This window comes from Myripristis murdjan, chromosome 1, assembly GCF_902150065.1.
Source record: "Myripristis murdjan chromosome 1, fMyrMur1.1, whole genome shotgun sequence".
Classification (NCBI taxonomy): domain Eukaryota; kingdom Metazoa; phylum Chordata; class Actinopteri; order Holocentriformes; family Holocentridae; genus Myripristis; species Myripristis murdjan.
In genome coordinates this window covers 29,775,131-29,792,642 of record NC_043980.1, presented here as the reverse complement: position 1 = coordinate 29,792,642, position 17,512 = coordinate 29,775,131, and the positions used below count along the sequence as shown (strand labels likewise).

The following is a 17,512-nucleotide window of genomic DNA, read 5'->3' as shown; positions in this document are numbered from 1 at the left end:
GCACCCATCAATTCTTTGTAGCGCTGTGCAGTCTGTACTAGAAATCATAAAACCTGAACATATGTTATGCAATGAAAGACAATATTTGAATTGGACTTAAACAATACCCTGTTTATTTAGGGCGAAACCAAATGGCAAATCATTAACCTTTCCATCATGGAGACTGAAAATTCTCATGTGTTTGGAACTTTGAACTTTGAACAGAACACGTGTAAACACACAAACACACACACACACATATATATGAAAAATAACATCATGACATAAGACTTACACATGAACTCTTGAGCAATAGGAACACTTTCAGAAAACTGAAGAGCCGGACCAAGTCCTCAAAGTGTGGAGGTCCTTGAAACCTTGTTGCCGCGGCGCAAGTTCTCCAGCTCCCGGTGGGTGGCCATCACTGTCCGACTGGAAGCAGTGAGAGGATGAATTCTTAGAGTATTTTTGTAAACAATGCGGTGACTATTTCCCCCCCTGCAACACTAATTATGACAAAATAATGAACAAGGATGCGAAGAGGCAGTTTGAGGAGGTGTAAGTGTGACTGAGGGTGGGGAAGAAGTGACGCAGTGTGTGTGTAAGGATTCTTACCCATATAGTGGTATTTGCTGCTGTGTGCAAAGTTTGGTCCATTAAATCCATGAATGAAGTGGATATGAAGAAGAATGAAGTAGCAAATACCACTATATGAGTAAGAATCGAAACTATCCCTTTGACCCTTAACCTTGACCCGAGACACCTGAGAGATTATGTGCATGAAGTTATGTGCAATATATAGGGAAAAGGCCTGAGCCCATACATACTTTATATACTTTATATACTCTATATGTCCTGTTGAGATGAAACGACTGATGTACCACAAGGAAACCCCTCTGCCCCAGCCATGGAAGTATGGTGGAAGTAAATATGAACCCAACAATTGTTGTAACTTTAAATGAGAAGACTTTATGGGCAAGAATATTTTCCAGCGAGACCTTTACTTTTGCATTTACAACCCTATAAAACTGCAGCTAAAATTGCTAAGTGTATATATCAAAATTGGAAGTTGCCAAACCAGCTTACATTTATAGGATATGCACAATATCTATCAGCCGTTGTTCTGTTATACTAAGAATGGTTTTGGCAAATGGTGCAGAGCAGAGGATTGTGGGATGCACTTCATGCTTGAAGTCTGCCTTCTGTGTTAGGGAATAAAAAGTCAGAGCATGAGAGAGAATAAATGCTCTCTTGTAAATTAGAAGTGAATTGTACTTTGTCGATCAATTTTTCATTTGGGCAATTTGGGGATTCCCTCTTTAACTCAAGGGGAGACAACATCCAGCAGAAAGATTCATGTACAATCGAATGCAGCCAGGATGAACGGGTTAGAAGGTATATCCAAGGAGGGAAAAGAAGATAGATCACAGATAGAGAAGGATTAAAAAAGGTTTAATAAATGGAAAGTGGGAGGGAACAGTAGTGAGAGAGGAAGAGGACAGAGGTTACTAACTTTAGGGAGGAGAGTTCCCGGATCAGCCCACAGACCAGATCTGTAGCATCTTCACAACAGTCTGAAGAACTAAGATCCCAATCGTGCTCCATCATATCATCACTAGATGGGGGGAAGGGAGAAAAACTACAGATATTAGGTATTTTACATTCAACTTGGTAAAAGAGGAATTAAAACATTTTGACAGTGGAGTGAGTCTCCTACTAACAACAACAGGTGAAAACCTAGCATATGGCTGATTCGCGACAACATTTAAAAAGCAAAACACAAAATTATATTATTCAGAATTGCCTGAGAATGACACTGAAATATACTGAAATATATTGTGAACTGTTTTTGGTCTTTTAGCAACTAATGCCATACATTGACTAAAGTAATACGCTCCTCCTGCTAGTGCTTCATCTTTGAATTTGTTCTCCCGACTGCTAAAACAATATCTCAGCACCAAACTGCAGCTAATCTGAAAGTTTCTAAAGGGTCACTACAATGCACACTGGACAAAACACAAGTCATTTTCATCCAAAGAAACCCACGCAGACCAAATGTGACCACACCATCTGGAGACGAGTATACCCAGCTAACAACCTCACGAGGCAGAGCAGCATCTGCATCCAAGATACAGAGCTGAGTGAACAAAGAAAGCCCAACTCCAGTTAAAAAGTACAGTCAAAAGACGACTGGCAGACCGTGGCCTTAATGGGAGAGTAGCGCTTTCCAAACCACCTCTTTGGATCAAGCATGAATCCAACAATACCAAGAACCATCTAAATTTAACTGCTGAAGCCTGGAAACTTTTTTTAAATAGAGGAATCAAAGTTAATTTGTATAAAAATCAAACTACCATTGCAGTTTCTTATTTAAGGAGATGGCCACATGAAAGGTTAATCCATGAATTCAGAAAAATAGTCAATTGTTGTGGAAACATTTAGGTGTGGGAATGTTTTGTCTCATCCAGATTTGGCAGCTGTCACAGTACCAGTCTATTCTACAGAGGAACACTATCCCCTCTGGCCTCAAGTTTTGAGGAGGACTCGTTTTCCATCAACACTGAAGCTACGCCTGGCCTATTTGAAAAATCCAAGGAAAAGCAAGGACTGTTGCCTTGCATCTGCGGAAGCGAGGGGGAAAAGGTGAACCATACTGTAACATCACAGGAAACTCTCTGGGATGCTCTAAATGAGAGATGGAATAATGTGGATTTTAAAATTCTGCAAAGAACTCATAGAATCAATAACAAGCAGACTGCAAGATGTGATCCAGGCAAACGATAAAAAACAAATACGGAGAAATTTTGTCTTTCAGTAAATACTAACAAACTGTCTTACTTGAGAGACATAATCTGACCAAAAATTTGTATTGTTTCACACTTTTGGATATCACTGTATCTTTTTGACAGACTTGGTCATATGTAGATTTCTTGAACTGAAGATCGGACACAAAATAAAATATGAGCTTATCGTATTTTCTTTCATAATCAGGTTGGTTTGACCACAAATAATAGCCGTATTATGTCCTTGTTCACAAATTTGATCATTTAAGAGTAAAAGGAACTCTCAGTTCCTCTCTTTTTGACAGTGCTGCGTGTCCACCTCTCTCACTCATCACAGGCTGTTTTGCTCTAATATTTCCTCTCCTCTTTCACCCACGGTAAGTGATCCTTTGCTGCTGGATTTAACCTCCCATCCTCCCTCCCTCTTTCTTACATCAGAACAATGCTGTTCAACTGAGAGTCAGACACATAATCCAGGGAACCAGATCCAAATGGGTCAGGGGTGAGCCTGGTCTGTGGGCGCTCCGTGTTCCCAGGAGCTGGGCCAGTGCCATGTGTATCTTTAGGACCACACTGTGACACACAAAAATAAACGCAACATACATACTCAGTTTACAAATCCCTATTTCTCTAAACAACACAACGTTTCCTTGTAGTGTATAAATAAAATCAATACTGTTTCCGGTACAGTCATTGTCACTCACGTTGCCTTCCCCTGCTGAGCCACTAGGTGACACTGTAGCACTGCAGACATCCACAGAGCCACAGCTGAGCACTCCTGGTTTGGTGGCCCTGGTTGAAGCCATTGCCTCGTCTCCATCACCATCCCAGGCCTCGCCTCCTGTCCCTTCCACTCTCCCATTCGTCCTCCTGACCACACTGTCCATCTGCCCAGCGGAGGCCTGGCTCCCGTCCCGCTGCTCCCTCTCACTCCCTTCATTCTGAGATGTGTTGGTGGGAAAAGTGGAGCCAGGATCACGGTCTAACATTCCAGATCCATCGTCTCCATCTTTCGTTTGTGTCTCATCTTTTTTAACAGCGGTCTCAACCGTGCTTCCACCCTGCTCCTGTTGCTCCTCTCCAACCAGAGCATGACTGACGCCTAAATGCTCGCCGTCCTCTGCAGGGGGGTCCAGCTCTGAGTCACTGACTTGTGCTGGATGAGGCACATTGCTGGGGTCAGCCTGGCAGGTGTGTCCCTCTGAGCTGCCAGCTGGATCTCCACCATTTCTGGTCCCATCGGAGGTAGTCATGGCAATGTGGACATCTGTTTCTGCCCTATGAGATAAACAACAACAATGCCGTCATAATGTGAAAATAAACTTAACATAAAAAGACTGGATTCTTCGATAAATGACTCTGACCTGTCTTCAACTTCACAGTATCCTGACTGAAGTTTCAGGTCTGTCTCGATCTGCTCTGTGACACTGACAGCTGCGATGGAGGGAGGTGATGATAGTGAGGCTGAACATGTCATCTCTTCTTCACCCACTTTGTCGGACTTGTGCCTCTCATTTCCCACTGTTCCATTTTGCCCATTTTCACGTTTTTGTGTCTGTAAAAAATGACTTCTCTCCTTCTCTGTCAGACCGCACATACCCATCCTTCTCTTCTTTTTGGCAGGACACCACGTCGCTGGCTCCTTGCCATTATCATGACTCATGTACACACCGGTGGGTTCTTGCTGGGCATCTTGGACTCCCTCCATGTTATGCTCCGAGCTCTCCCCTCCACACCGCTGCTCTTTAAAGACAGCTACACGGGAGGCCGGCGTCGAGGGCCGGGGCTGATCTGAAGACGTGTGAGATGGTGAACTGTTAGGTTCCTGCTTCACCACCTCCTCCTCTTTCTTTCCACCCGGGTTATTCTCACTTGTAGAGTCTACTCTTAAATCACTGTAGGGATTGATCAACATAGTCTCCTCTTGCCCTGCCTCTTCAGCTGTTTTACCCTTTTCACCCTCTTCAAATATCACTGATGAAGAATTCTCCTCTGTGGCAACTTTTTCGATGGTATGGTATGTGGCCTGCCCCTGCTGAGCTGAACTCGTGGTGTTTTTCAGCAGAGGGGATGGTGGACGCTGTGGTGGTGCAGCATCCACTTTTGTTACATTTCCCTCAGAGTCCTGCATACAACAGGACAAAATTCAGCTAAGTGGAAAGATAACAGGGCTGGGACGATATGCTTATCTCCCGATTTGATACTATCACAATACTTGAGAGCTGATTTGATATGTATTGCAATTCCTAAGTATTGCAATTTGACATTACAATTTACTGCGATTTTTTTTTTTTTTTAATTATCCTCTAGTTTGTGGACATAAAGTTTCACGAGGCTGTGATTATCTTAAAGGTCACAGGTCATTTTATACAGAGATGTCAAGGCCCAAAAAATGATCTCACTACAATGAAATGGCTGCTATGGGGGCTAACATCATCACACATGAATCAAATGTGGCTCATTGAATCCACAAGAGCCTCAGCTTTCCAGTCAAACCCAAATGATGCAGCTCCAAGACAGTTTAGGCCCCAGTCTGCACAAACACACCCCAGTCTGCACAAATACAGCCCAAAATAACACATTTGTGCTGCATGGTCTGTGGCCCAAACTGCATGGGATTGGCATGAGGTGGGCATGTCTGCAAAGAGGAGACCTGTGGCTGCCCAGAGAACCCATTTTCATTCAGATATTTGGAGGTCAGAGGTCAAGGGACCCCTTTGATAACGCTCATGCCAGTTTTTCCCTCGCCAAAGTAATTAGTAATGAATTTCTGTCCCATCTCTATGTAATAACATGTAAACGTGTGGTTTTTATTAGTCTAAATGGTTCGACCACCTCAAATTACCTGCGGAGGAAGTATGGGCTGATCAGTATTATCTAACAGGGCAGCCCTGTCATCACCTGGGCAGTCTCTCTTCCTGGGCCTGAGCGACTTGGGCTGAGGTGAGGCTGAGCTTTCTTCAAAACAGGAATGATCACATCAGTTTATTAAAGCCAGAAAATGTGATGGGGAACCTTTAGCTGATCAATAGTTGATGACTGCCTGTTTTATGCAAATGCAAGTCAGGCTACAGTACGTCAAGACAGATGGGTGTCTCAACACTTTGAAAAATATACAGCTTTGATCAATTTTTACACAGTATGAGCCTTTACTGGGACAACTAGCTAAGCCCAGGGGCCGCTAGCAGCTCTTTTACCGCTGCTGGATGTCATCTTCCCTTTTCCTTTGGCCATCTCTCCTTCCTAAAAATAAATAAATAAATAAATAAATAAATAACGAAGGGCAACAGAATAAGAAATGTGAAAAAGATAAACTAAACCACAAGAACAAGTGTACCTCTGCTACACTTGCAGTTCGCTGGTTGACTAGACAGCTAATTTACAGTAGATGGGCCGAGAGGGTAAAAGTCAGTGGGTAAGTTTGCTAGTTGCATTCAATGAGGAAAAGCTCACACAGTTTGGGTGCTGAACGTACTAGAAAGGCATCACAGTGTCTGCTGATTAAATGAATGCCCTGTGGCTGCCTGCCAGTGTGAGTCCGGTTTATCCCTCAGTCCTCAGCCTCTCTACGACAGCTGCGCACCTGTCATTTCTCTGCGCCACGGACGCCGCCGGTTTTACGTTAGCAAGGGGCGTGCCTCGCTTAGAGCCGTAAAGCGGGATTCGCGTTGCCACGGGAGACGCAATGCAGGAAGTAAATTCCACAGCTCGCCGTTTTTTGTTTTGACAGCCCGAGCTAAAAAAATAAACTAAAATAAATACCTTCATCTCTCTTTGCGTTTTATTTACCGTCAGTATAACAGTGTTTTGGCGGAGGAGGCGCTCCCTGCACGGTTAACAGTGACGACGCGCGGACTGCGTGGTGAGGTAAGCTAAACAGCTCGGCTCCTCTGGCAGTGTTGATAAAAGTGCACGGTGTCTGCTCATGCTAGGTGTTAGCTAAGGTACACAGAGAGCGCACCGTGAAGTCTGTAAGGCTACAGTGCACATATGGACCGACTGAGCATGCTGTGTGTTCGCCTCTCCTCTGTTGTTGCCCAGGTGCTGCGTACTTGAACACCTGCTTACCTGTCCATGAGTCGCAGTCGGAACCCCCCACCCCGGGGGCAAGGGGCAGCACGAGCCAAACAGGTACCCCCCTCATATCTTCTATGAAGACATCTGAATGATATCTGCTAGTAGGTGTTATGATTCTGCAGCTCTCTTTCTCTCTCTCTCTCAGATGGGGCTGCTCCTCGACTTATCCCCAGATGGAGGGATGGATGATGGGGGAAATGAGGAGGAGCTGGAAGCAGAGCTCATGAGCCTAATAGGAGGAGGAGGAGGAGGAAGGTCGCCTGGAAAGAAACCTGGAGGCAGATGTGAGAAGGAGTCACTCATATTTCTTTACGTGGGCCTCTTTTACTGAGGATCACGACGACACGGGTGACCCCACCTCGTGTCTCATCTAGTTTTTAAAGGATCGATTTGATCTGATGCGGTCGAATAATTTGCTGGTACGTGACTGAGTGTTGCTCATGATGTCTGCGTCCATGTCTAGCTCCTGTTCCCATGGCTGAAATAGAGCGGATGGCGGCTCTCTGTATGAAAGATCTGGATGATGATGAAGGAGTGGATGAAGATTTGGAAGATGATGAGGATCTGCTGGTAAGAGACCATCCCTTGCTTTTTATTCCTTCTGCAAATAATGGCTCTGAGGTTAGAGGCGAAATTGTTTTGCATTTCCCTCTTTATTGTGTGTCTCCACATTTAGGCCGAGCTGAATGAGGTGCTGGAGGATGATGATGAGGGGGAAACGCCCAATCGCGCCCCTCCTGCTGCCCCCCCAGCTGCTCCCAGACCCAGCATCACTCCCAGCTCCACTCCTGCTACTCCCAGCGGTACGAGTGGGCTGGAGTCCCGCCTAACAGAGCGCATCGACATGTATAAGACGGCCATTTCCAATGCCAAGGCCGCAGGGGAGTCCAGCAAAGCTCGGAGATACGACCGTGGATTAAAAGTAAGATCAATCAATCAATCAATCAATTTTATTTATATAGCACCTTTCAAACAAATGCATGATATTCAAGGTGCTTTACATCTTGATTGACAAATAAGCATAAAATAAGAAGTGAAAGGACAAGGAGACCGATGCACGCTCATAAAATATGGTTAATTTTAAATAAATAAATAAATAAAATAAAATAAAATAAAATAAAATAAAATAAAATATTGAATAAAATATAAAAAAAACAATATGGAACGATTTAATACAATAAAGACACAGCAATAATAAAATAACTCAAGAATAAGATACCGAATAAAAATGTAAAAACAATATGAAATGATTTAAAACAGTAAAAACACAGCAATAATAAAATAACTCAAGAATAAGATACTGAATAAAAGTATAAAAACAATATGAAATGATTTAAAACAACAAAGACACAGCAATAATAAAATAACTCAAGAATAAGATACTGAATAAAATATATATATATATATATTTAAAAAAAAAACAAGATGAAAAACAATAAAGTAGAATATAATAGAAACTGTCAATAAATAACAATAAAACAAATACAGATAAAATAATTAATAGTAAATAAGAAGTAGAATACCTGGATGGAGAAGAAAAAGGGGAGATATCCTCAGTGAGATGATCCCTGTACTTGTTACTGTTCTGCTGCTTTCATTTGAGATTTTTTTGATTAGCCAATAAATCGGAAACAGTTGTCACCCTTGTGAAATTTTGCCCGTTTACTCTTTATAACAATGTTGATGTCCGTTTGTGATCGCTCTCTTCTTCACCTTAGACACTGCAGTCGATGCTGGCGTCTGTCATGAAAGGGAAACCAATCAACGAGGAGGAGATTCCTCCTCCCGTCGCTACGGGTGGAAAGCCCAACCTGACCGCTCAGCCTGAGCTAATCAAAGAGCGGGAGCCGCCGGAACCAGCACTGATGCCCTCCCCTCCCACCAGTCAGAAACCTCTGAGGGAGGCTCCACCGACAGCCCCAAACGTAAAGCCCCAGCATCTGACACCGCCACAGAAACCCGCCGCTGCCGTCACTCCAGACACACCCGCCATCTCCCCCCTCACCCCCTGCCAGCCAAACGCACAGCACTCAGGTACTCGCACAGCAACACGTGGCACACCTCTTTCCACTCTCAGAGATATACTGGCCGTATTGGAGTATAGCTCTAGGATCACTGGTCTGTTCTAATGGATACCAGAAATTCACCCTCTGTTCTCAGACCAGCACTCCTGTTCCAAAAGATCTGATGATAACTGACCCTCTTATTTACCTCAAGTCGATTTCTACAAACATAACACAGTTACCGTGGTCACAGTTTGAAACAACTCACAGACACCCTCCTGTCTCTGCTCAATGTCACCGTGCTGCACTGTCCGAGCAATAAAACATTCACGTTTGTCTCGCATGTCTTCTGTTTTGTGCTCTCTCTCTCTCTTCCCATCCCCCCCCCCCGCACACACACTCTGATTCCTTCATTGTCCCCTTGCCCCAACATCGTCACACACTTACACACACCTGCACTTCGTCCAGAGATGAAACAGGCAGTGCTGTCCAGGCAGAGGGAGTATAAGATAGCTGCCATTCAGGCCAAGCAGGGCGGAGACACTGACCTGGCCAAGCGACACTACCTCATTGCCAAGGTATGTCCTTCAGTTGAACAATTACATGTTAAAGTAAGGATATTGATTACAGGGGTGCATTTTTGAGTCTGGCACTGATACTAACAGAGCTGACCTATTGTATCTTCATGCAGAAAATGGACGTACTGGTGGAAACGCTAGACGCAGGAGAGCCAGTAGACCTGAGTGCCCTACCAGCTCCTCCTGGTCAGTTGAACCGCTTCACATTATCATCAAATCAAATTTCATATAATGAAGCTAAGCAAAGAAAGGTATGAAGCGAAGACACTGGCACAAGCAGGGGCAAGGACAAGTTATAAAAAATATTATGAGAAAAGAAGCAAGAGCAGAGCAAAACTATAATAAGTTCAGGTGAGCACAAACAATAAGCCAGTGGTGTAGTGCTGAGTTTCCTCATTAAATACTGATTTAGCGATCAAATGATTGCAAAATAACACCAAATGAAATACAGTGAAATCTCCCTTACAACAGTTTCCTGAGCTTTCCTTAAAGACCTCTGCTGGTTTTCTTGTATTTGAGGCTGATCAGAGACACTGTTGAAGGAAAATTTATGCGGAGCAAAAGACCTCAGGATAAAACTCTGTGCCCTTCTCTGATGTCTTCTCTTTAAATAGATGTGTGCGCACATCCAGGCAAACCACAGTGTGTGAGGTGCTTAATAATATGATCCAGAGTAAAAACTGCACACTGAATTTTTAGTATTTTAACTTATGTAAAGGTCAATCATCAATTCTTGTCTTTTTCTCCCAGTTTGTCCTCTTTTTTTATCTCAAACTAATCAATACTTGTTGATCAGTCTCATTTGTTCTCCTCGGCCACCCACAGGCTCTGCCGTAGCGGCGCACAGCGCTCCCCTTCCTCCCCAGTCCTCCTCCAAACCTGAACCAGCTGCTGCTCCTGCACCAACCCCAGTGGCCACTGCTGGTAAGACCAAACAACTCAGCCGCCCCGTTTTAACTGGTTCACCTGGTCCACCTGTTCAGAGTGTCGCATGCATGTGATGTTACACGTTAAATCTACAAATATATAAATTAAATGTGTGTGTGTGTGTGTGTGTGCCACAAAGACCTCCCGGCCCCCACCAGTATAGCAGAGGCCCTGCAGCAGAGGATGGACAAATACAAAGCGGCAGCAGAGGGAGCCAAGAGCAAAGGAGACGACCGCAAGGCTCGTATGCACCAGCGCATTGTCAAGGTACACGTGCCATGCACTTTTTTAAATATTATGAGAGCATTAATTATTTGCCAAAATCTGCGCCCCAAAAGAAAACGTGTAAATGTGTAATCCACCCAGCAGGTTAAAATTAAATCAAGTACGATTTAAAAATATTTAGAGAAGTGTTGCCTAAAAAATTTAACACTGTTACAAGTCATCTACTTGGCAGCTCGTATTCTTGGCTCCATTTTTATTTCTTCTCTCCATGGATAACTGGTCAAGCATATATGAAGTGGAGCCACACTGATGTATTCCCAGAGATATTTGGAATAGCAGAATTTGTTTTAAACCTTCTAAAACAGCATCAGGCTTGGTGTCACACCAACAGAGTCAAAGAGCAAGGGCTTTTTTCTGCTTTCAGAATTGTGCACCAGTAGTCAGTGGTGCAGGGAGAAATTTGTTGCAGAGGTGGAAGAGATAAATTCCCCAGATAAATAAATAAGAAATCAGTGTAAAAGTGGTAGAATTCAGCTCACACTATAATATTTTGTTGTGCAATTTGCTTATTGCAAAATGTACAAATTTGTCCGTGTGGACCAGCCAGTTCACGCTGCTCTTTTTTGAGGACACTGTTCGAGGTGGGTTGCCAGTTAGTGCATGAAAAATTAAGCCTAAAGTGTGAAGGAGATTAGTCTGTTTCTAAACATGAATTTCACACCGACACCCACTGCATTTGTAATGTGTGACAGACTAAAAGGGAAATTAACGGGAGAAATGACAAAACAGGAGCAGGGCAGGACAACGAGAGTGCTGACAGGTATGCAGCATCCGGTCATCATGTTGAACTTAGCAGAACTGGTGTAGATGCAGCTGACTCAAAAGAGTGTAGTGTGTCAGACGAGGTGAAAAAGAAAAATACAGTGAAGCAAAAAGAGCTGCAGACAAGGCTCGGGTTCAGAAACGAGTAAACTCAGAAGCCGCGCTGGCCTGTTGTCCGTTCAACAGGTAGGATAACCAGATGGGTGGTTGTCTGTGTAAGTTGTTAATTACATTTATTATGATGATGGTGGCTAATGCTTTCAGCAAGTCCATATGGCAAAGGAAAGTCTCTGTTTCTGTTTCACCCCGCTGACCCCAGAGGAGGCGGTGACAACTCGAACAAACACACACAGGCAAATTAGCTTGTAGTGTGAGGAGGAGATCCTGCATAATCTGCCTTTTTAATGAATGATTACAGTATTATCCATCCTCTCCTTCCGCTACAGCAATACCAGGACGCCATCAGAGCTCACAAAGCTGGACGACCGGTCAACTTGTCCGACCTTCCTGTGCCACCAGGTAATTTTGTGAATCTAATGAACTTGTAGAGAGGACTAGTGATGTAAGTGCAAATAATCCAACCGATATTCATATAATAACTCTGATCCTATGGAAATTCAAGTCATCCGCCATATTGCTTATTGTTCTGTATCTCGTCGTATAACATTAATAACAACAGTAGTAGTAAAAGCCTAATTATCAGAAACAGAATTTTCAAAAACAAATTAACAAATGCCGATGTATCACAGTCATCTGTGGAAAAACAGCAGGTGTTTCTACCTGCAAAGAGCAACAGAACGCCACAAAACTGCGTTCCGTTTCAATCCACAGCTTCTCTCTCCCTCACTTTCCCTCTGATCTCCACGTGGCCTCCATGTGACGTATCTTGTTTCGTATCACAGAGGGCCGGGGGGCAGTCAGTGAGAGGGGACGAAACAGCTCGTGAGTCGCAGCGTTGGAGCGCATCAGGATCGCGTTCCCTTTTGTTGTAGTTGAGCTGCACGTGTGTGTCGCTCCTCTAGGTTGTCCCCCACTCCAGGGCGGTGAGAGCGGCCAGCAGAACTTCATGGGTGTCCTGGAAACAGCCATGAAACTGGCCAATCAGGATGCAGACGCAGAAGAAGAGGACGGTGCAGAAGAGGTTGCCAAGGTAACTGAAAAAGTATACAGGCAGATGCCACCAGATGCTCAAATTCCGATTATACATCAGATAATTTCAGCGAAGACATGTGATTGGTTGTGTTGCAGACCTAAAGCCGGTTGCCGTGCAGCACAGCTAAAAGTGTTTATTTGCTGTTCCAACTATTGCGTGTTGTCGTTGGAGAGAATTTTTCAGACATTACGCTCGATGCTAAAATTACTTTGCTGCACCTCATGCTCATTGCATCACCTTCACACCAATAAAAGAATATCAAAGAACATCTTCACATAATCAGCAGAAGCCCTGCTCACATTCAACGTAGTTCAGGCTCAGCTGAGAGTTGATACGGGCTCTCATGTCTCTGTAGGAGCTCTAAGTGAGAAAAAGACCGTGGGAAAAAAAACATGATTGTACTTATTCATCGCCTTTGCCTGACTATAAACTTTACCTTCTTTCCCTCCAGCCTGCAGCACGTCCGCCGGCCCAGAAAGCCAAATCTCCAGCTCCTCAGGCCCCTGGGGGCTCCTCAGCTCCTAGTCAAGGAGTAAAACTGGGACCCAAAGGTATGCACAGAGTGTGTGTGTGTGTGTGTGTGTGTGTGTGTGTGTGTGTGTGTGTGCTTTCTTGTATATATGTGTCGTACAATTTGTTTGTGTATCACATGAGGGAGAGTTTCACTTTCAATGTTGTTAATTATTCCTGCAGCCCAACAGCAATTGGATTTCCTGTTGCTACGGCGACAGGCGTTTATCCGAGCAGCACTTCGCTCCAAGCAAATGAAGGTAGGCAGTTGAATTTATTTTTACTGTTATTCTTTCTTTTTTTTTTTTGTTCTTGTCTGTCTCTTTTATTTTGATGCTGTCTTCGTTTGATCAGACATTTGATTCGGCGCTGAAATGACACTTTACTCAGAAATGAAGTTGTGGCCGTTATCTGCTCATGGTCACGTCAGCTCCAACACCAGTGAAGTTTGTACGTCAGTGTGACATAGCAGCTTCATCTCAGCCTTCACCAAGACAGCTGGAGTGAACAGAAACTGTCTATGTTGCCATACAAACTTTGCCAGTGTTTGAGCTGTTCTTGGTGTGTTTTCACTGATGAGTGTGCTGTTGGTTTTCTGTCTTCAGGACATGACCGGAGCAGCGCAGCACCTCCGACACGCCAAGGGACTGGACGCCATGATCACTGCTGCCAAGTCTGGTCTGCCTGTAGATATCTCCAAGGTGATGTAGAGATTGTGTGTGTGTGTGTGTGTGTATGTGTGTGTGCGCATATAAGCACATGTGCATGCATCGGCACACACACATCTGTATACCTTCTGTTGTTCCTTTACCGTTGCCTTTCCTCCCACGCCTGTGCATCTTTTGCTCACTTTCTCCTCACTAACACGCCTCGGCTGCACATAAAACTTGTTTAAAGCCTTTGCCCCTGTATTTCTCTCTGACTCACTCTCACAGTGTAATTTAGGGATGCATGATATATCGGTGGCTCATGTATTATTCTACAATAAATGTGAAAATTAAATTATTGTTATTGCTCAATAATGGAATTTTAGCCAATAATTACATCTGATAATGTGGGGCGTTTTCTGGCAACAGCTGCGGTTCCTCTGTGGTTCTGGGGAAGATCAGCAGTTATTATTTTTCTTTCTTTTTATTAATGTTTATCTGTTTTGACTGGCTGACATTAAACATTTTTTATTTATTTATTTTAAACATACACTACATGTGGGTTGTGGTATAGTACATCATGTTTAATGTGGGGGCTCTTGAGCCAGACAAGGTTTTCTGCTGAAACGATTTGAATTGCACTGCTGCCTGTTGGCACTTCAAGAGAGAAAAAGAGAAATATTTGATGAAGAATGTCAGCAAAATTTCCTTTCTTGTGATAATCACAATTTGATTACAGAAACTGTATTAGCAGTGGGAAAATAAATTGGTCAATATAAAAAGAGACAGATTTTTGCAAATGCAAGAGTAATGTTGTCAGTTATCGTGTCGGTAGAAGACACAACAATAATTATTGGTTATTATTTGCACTAAACCCTAACACTAACCCATATTGGTGCGTTCCCTCTGCAAAGGAGGGGAACGTTTTTTGCCCGTTAGTTAGTTTGTTTGTACCCCTGAGTGTCAGCAGAATATCTCAAAAATGTAGGAAATGGATTTCCATGAAATTTTATGGACAGACAGGCCTTTGGCCAAGTAACAACTGATGAGAATTTGGGGAGATTCAAGTCTGGGCTCCCCGCCATGACACTTTTTTTTTTTTTTTTTTTTTTTAATCTGGAACTATGAAACCAACAGATCCTTCATTTCAAATCCTGCTGGTATGTTTGCAGGCTCAATAAATCAATTAAACTTCAAATTGAAATGATGGTAATGATGTCTTTTGGGTGTGGCAGCAAGTTGAGAGTTTGAGAGGTTTGAGCTCTCTGAGCTCTTGTTTATTTTAAATGATATTTCTTTTTTTGACATCCCTTACTTCACTTTCTGTCCCTGTCTCTTTTTAAACTTTTTTTGTCCTGTGCCGCCGCTCTTTTTCCTGACAGATTCCCAGTGCTCCAGTCAGTGAGGAGGACTACTCCCTGTCGCGCTCCCGCACCTCCCCTCTGTCCCCTCGCTCCAGTGAGCAGTACAGCCACCTCATGGGGCTCCTACGACAGCAGCATGAGGTTAGGACACCCGCTTCCCAGCCTCATTATACACATGTTTATACACAAGTGCCCCGTTTTAAACGGAGCTCTCGCTGAACAGGCAGAGTATCTTGGCCAGTGAGATACATTATTGATGTAATCCCTGTGATTATGGACCACATAACATCTTCCCAGTTATGCAACTTTATTAAATAGCCTACTTTTAACTCAAGACTGTTTCTTGCCTTTTGCCTTTACTGTCTTTCTTGTGCTCTGCAGAAATGTCTGGGCTACTCTCAGCAATTCACACAAATGGGCAACGTAGCTGAGACAATAAAGTAAGAAACATTCATGTGTTATCGTGTGCATGTTGTTACATATCTGTCTGTGGTCACGTTTAAATTCCTTCATGTTGGTACAATTTCAGAACATGATAAGATTAAACTGCTGACAAAATGGACATTTACTCTTGAAGAAGCTCGTCATTTGGGTGTTAGGCTAGTAATGAGCTAACTACATAAATGAATAAACAGTGGATTCAGTCTGTCTAGACTACAACACTGGTGCTCGGTAGAACTTTGATTTAAGGCTCACAGCATAAATTTCCTTTGCAAAGAAGATTCATCAGTGAATGTTTTCATCAGGCTAAGACATGACTATGACAGCACACAGCTTAGTTCACATATGTGTTATAAAGAAATCCAGCACACAGCATCTGTATATCAACACAGTTCTTTGGCAATGGACTGAAACAGCGGTGATGCATTCTGTGAGCTTTGATTGTATTAAATTCATTAGTTTTAAATGTCAGGATTAACAAGCAGACTATGATTCTGTATTTTTGCTCGGGTTCCCACACAGCCCATGCAGCGTAACTTCTTCACATGTTTTCTTTGTAACTTTTATCCACATATTTTCACACGCGCACATGTAATTTGGACACACTCATAGATTTCATGGATCAGAGTGCAGAGTCAGTCTGCCATGATCAGACCTGTGACACTGCAGGAACCACGCCGTTCTTTTGGCCTTGGACTTGACGAGAATTTGTCTTCCTGTTCCCAGGTTCGAGAAGCTTGCTGACGAGTGCATGAAGAACATAGAGATACTGAAGAAAGCCCACGCCAAAGGCCAACCAGCACCCAAGTACCACACTGAGGAGAGGACCTTCAACACTGTCAAGTCAGCACTGAACTCAAGTGTTAGGGCTGAAGACACAGCGAGCCGCATAGCTCGATGCCAATTGCACAACAAAAAATATGATTTTACCTTTCCTCAAAAACAGATTTTATTATATTTTAAGTGTTTGTGTCATAGCATAGCAGTGGGCATCTGTCCATCAAATAGAAACTTAAAGTTTGTCCTAAGTGACAGAAATGGTGAATTGGTAATGCTGTGAATTTTTCCTGTTCCTAAAACACCATGATCACATTCCAATTGCTCGAATTTCTTTATTTCAAAGAATTCAAAGTTGATATCCAGATAACGAGCAAGGAGTTTTTAAAATTTTGAATGGTCCCTATGTCCACGCCAGGCGCTAAGACACTATGTAAATGGCATATTATTTTGATCTGCTCCATATGAGTGTTAATTATTCTTTAAGTTTGACCTGGCAGCTCCTTCCCTGTCATGAGAATGAGCATTTCGCCAAGGCATGTTCCTCTCCAGAATGAATAAAGTCGATCTGACTCAGCAAACGCCACAATTTGAAGCAATGACACAGATGAAAAATGTTTTGAAGGATGCACAACAACAGAGGGATTCATTATCGGCACTCTTTTCCAGCGCTCTTGTTTGCTAATTGCCTGCGGGTAGAACTACTTTGCTTCGGCATCACTGCTCAAGAGCTTCACCTGCCAGGTGTGTTAATAACACAGCACTGTGGGGAGCTGTTGCCTAGCGATACAGCAACAAAGTAGCTCCAACAGTTAGCAAGTAAGACAGCTGGAAAAGAGCACCGATAATGACTCCTAAACAAACGTGTGTTGTCGTGCATCCTTCAAAACATTTTTTCAGCTTTGTGTCGCCTCTGACAATTGTGTTGTGTGCCGAGTCAGATCCACTTGTTTTCATTCTTGAGAGGAACACTCATAGCACTTGATCTTCAAGCTCTTTCTCTCTCATCATTTATATTTGGATATTAAGATTCATTGCATTGTTATGAAAAAAAATACGGTTGCTTTAGAAACAAAGAGGATTGCACTCGCTGATTAGACTTAGATGAGTCAGCCTCATTGGCCAAATGAACACCGAGTGACTCACTGTGAGTCATTCTAGCCCGATGTCACACCAACAGCAACTAACTACAAGATAACAACTAGGTGACACTGGAACTGGCCCAT

General features: G+C 43.3%; 2 protein-coding genes across 9 annotated transcripts in view; one reads left to right on the top strand and one right to left on the bottom strand.

The window, feature by feature from the left end:
* Positions 1 to 97: 97 nt before the first annotated feature.
* On the bottom strand, positions 98 to 7,004 carry LOC115367382 (uncharacterized). 6 transcript variants are annotated; one of them, XM_030063292.1, is made up of 8 exons: positions 6,831 to 7,004; positions 5,960 to 6,005; positions 5,608 to 5,720; positions 4,127 to 4,887; positions 3,467 to 4,040; positions 3,196 to 3,335; positions 1,493 to 1,594; positions 98 to 411 (listed from the first exon to the last, which is right to left on the bottom strand). In XM_030063292.1, the coding sequence occupies exons 2-8, from the start codon at positions 5,994 to 5,996 to the stop codon at positions 333 to 335; spliced, it is 1,806 nt and encodes a 601-aa protein (XP_029919152.1). In that variant the 5' UTR covers positions 5,997 to 6,005; positions 6,831 to 7,004; the 3' UTR covers positions 98 to 332. The 6 variants fall into 6 exon arrangements, with proteins under 6 accessions (XP_029919152.1, XP_029919074.1, XP_029918987.1 ...); XM_030063214.1 differs by lacking the exon at positions 6,831 to 7,004 and adding an exon at positions 6,238 to 6,404; XM_030063127.1 differs by lacking the exon at positions 6,831 to 7,004 and adding an exon at positions 6,100 to 6,325.
* cc2d1a (coiled-coil and C2 domain containing 1A) overlaps positions 6,447 to 17,512 on the top strand; it is a 30,551-nt gene continuing 19,485 nt past the window's right edge. For all 3 annotated transcript variants that reach the window (XR_003928868.1, XR_003928865.1, XM_030062343.1), the window contains exons 1-18: positions 6,447 to 6,629; positions 6,804 to 6,893; positions 6,985 to 7,123; positions 7,303 to 7,409; positions 7,516 to 7,761; positions 8,558 to 8,873; positions 9,311 to 9,420; positions 9,534 to 9,606; positions 10,246 to 10,344; positions 10,487 to 10,614; positions 11,841 to 11,913; positions 12,417 to 12,544; positions 12,999 to 13,098; positions 13,241 to 13,317; positions 13,663 to 13,758; positions 15,087 to 15,209; positions 15,450 to 15,508; positions 16,236 to 16,352. Coding sequence is in view for 1 of the 3 variants with exons in the window: in XM_030062343.1 (XP_029918203.1) it covers positions 6,837 to 6,893; positions 6,985 to 7,123; positions 7,303 to 7,409; positions 7,516 to 7,761; positions 8,558 to 8,873; positions 9,311 to 9,420; positions 9,534 to 9,606; positions 10,246 to 10,344; positions 10,487 to 10,614; positions 11,841 to 11,913; positions 12,417 to 12,544; positions 12,999 to 13,098; positions 13,241 to 13,317; positions 13,663 to 13,758; positions 15,087 to 15,209; positions 15,450 to 15,508; positions 16,236 to 16,352 (2,048 nt within the window). In the remaining 2 variants the exon portion in view is untranslated. The remainder of the gene's footprint in view (positions 6,630 to 6,803; positions 6,894 to 6,984; positions 7,124 to 7,302; positions 7,410 to 7,515; positions 7,762 to 8,557; positions 8,874 to 9,310; positions 9,421 to 9,533; positions 9,607 to 10,245; positions 10,345 to 10,486; positions 10,615 to 11,840; positions 11,914 to 12,416; positions 12,545 to 12,998; positions 13,099 to 13,240; positions 13,318 to 13,662; positions 13,759 to 15,086; positions 15,210 to 15,449; positions 15,509 to 16,235; positions 16,353 to 17,512) is intronic.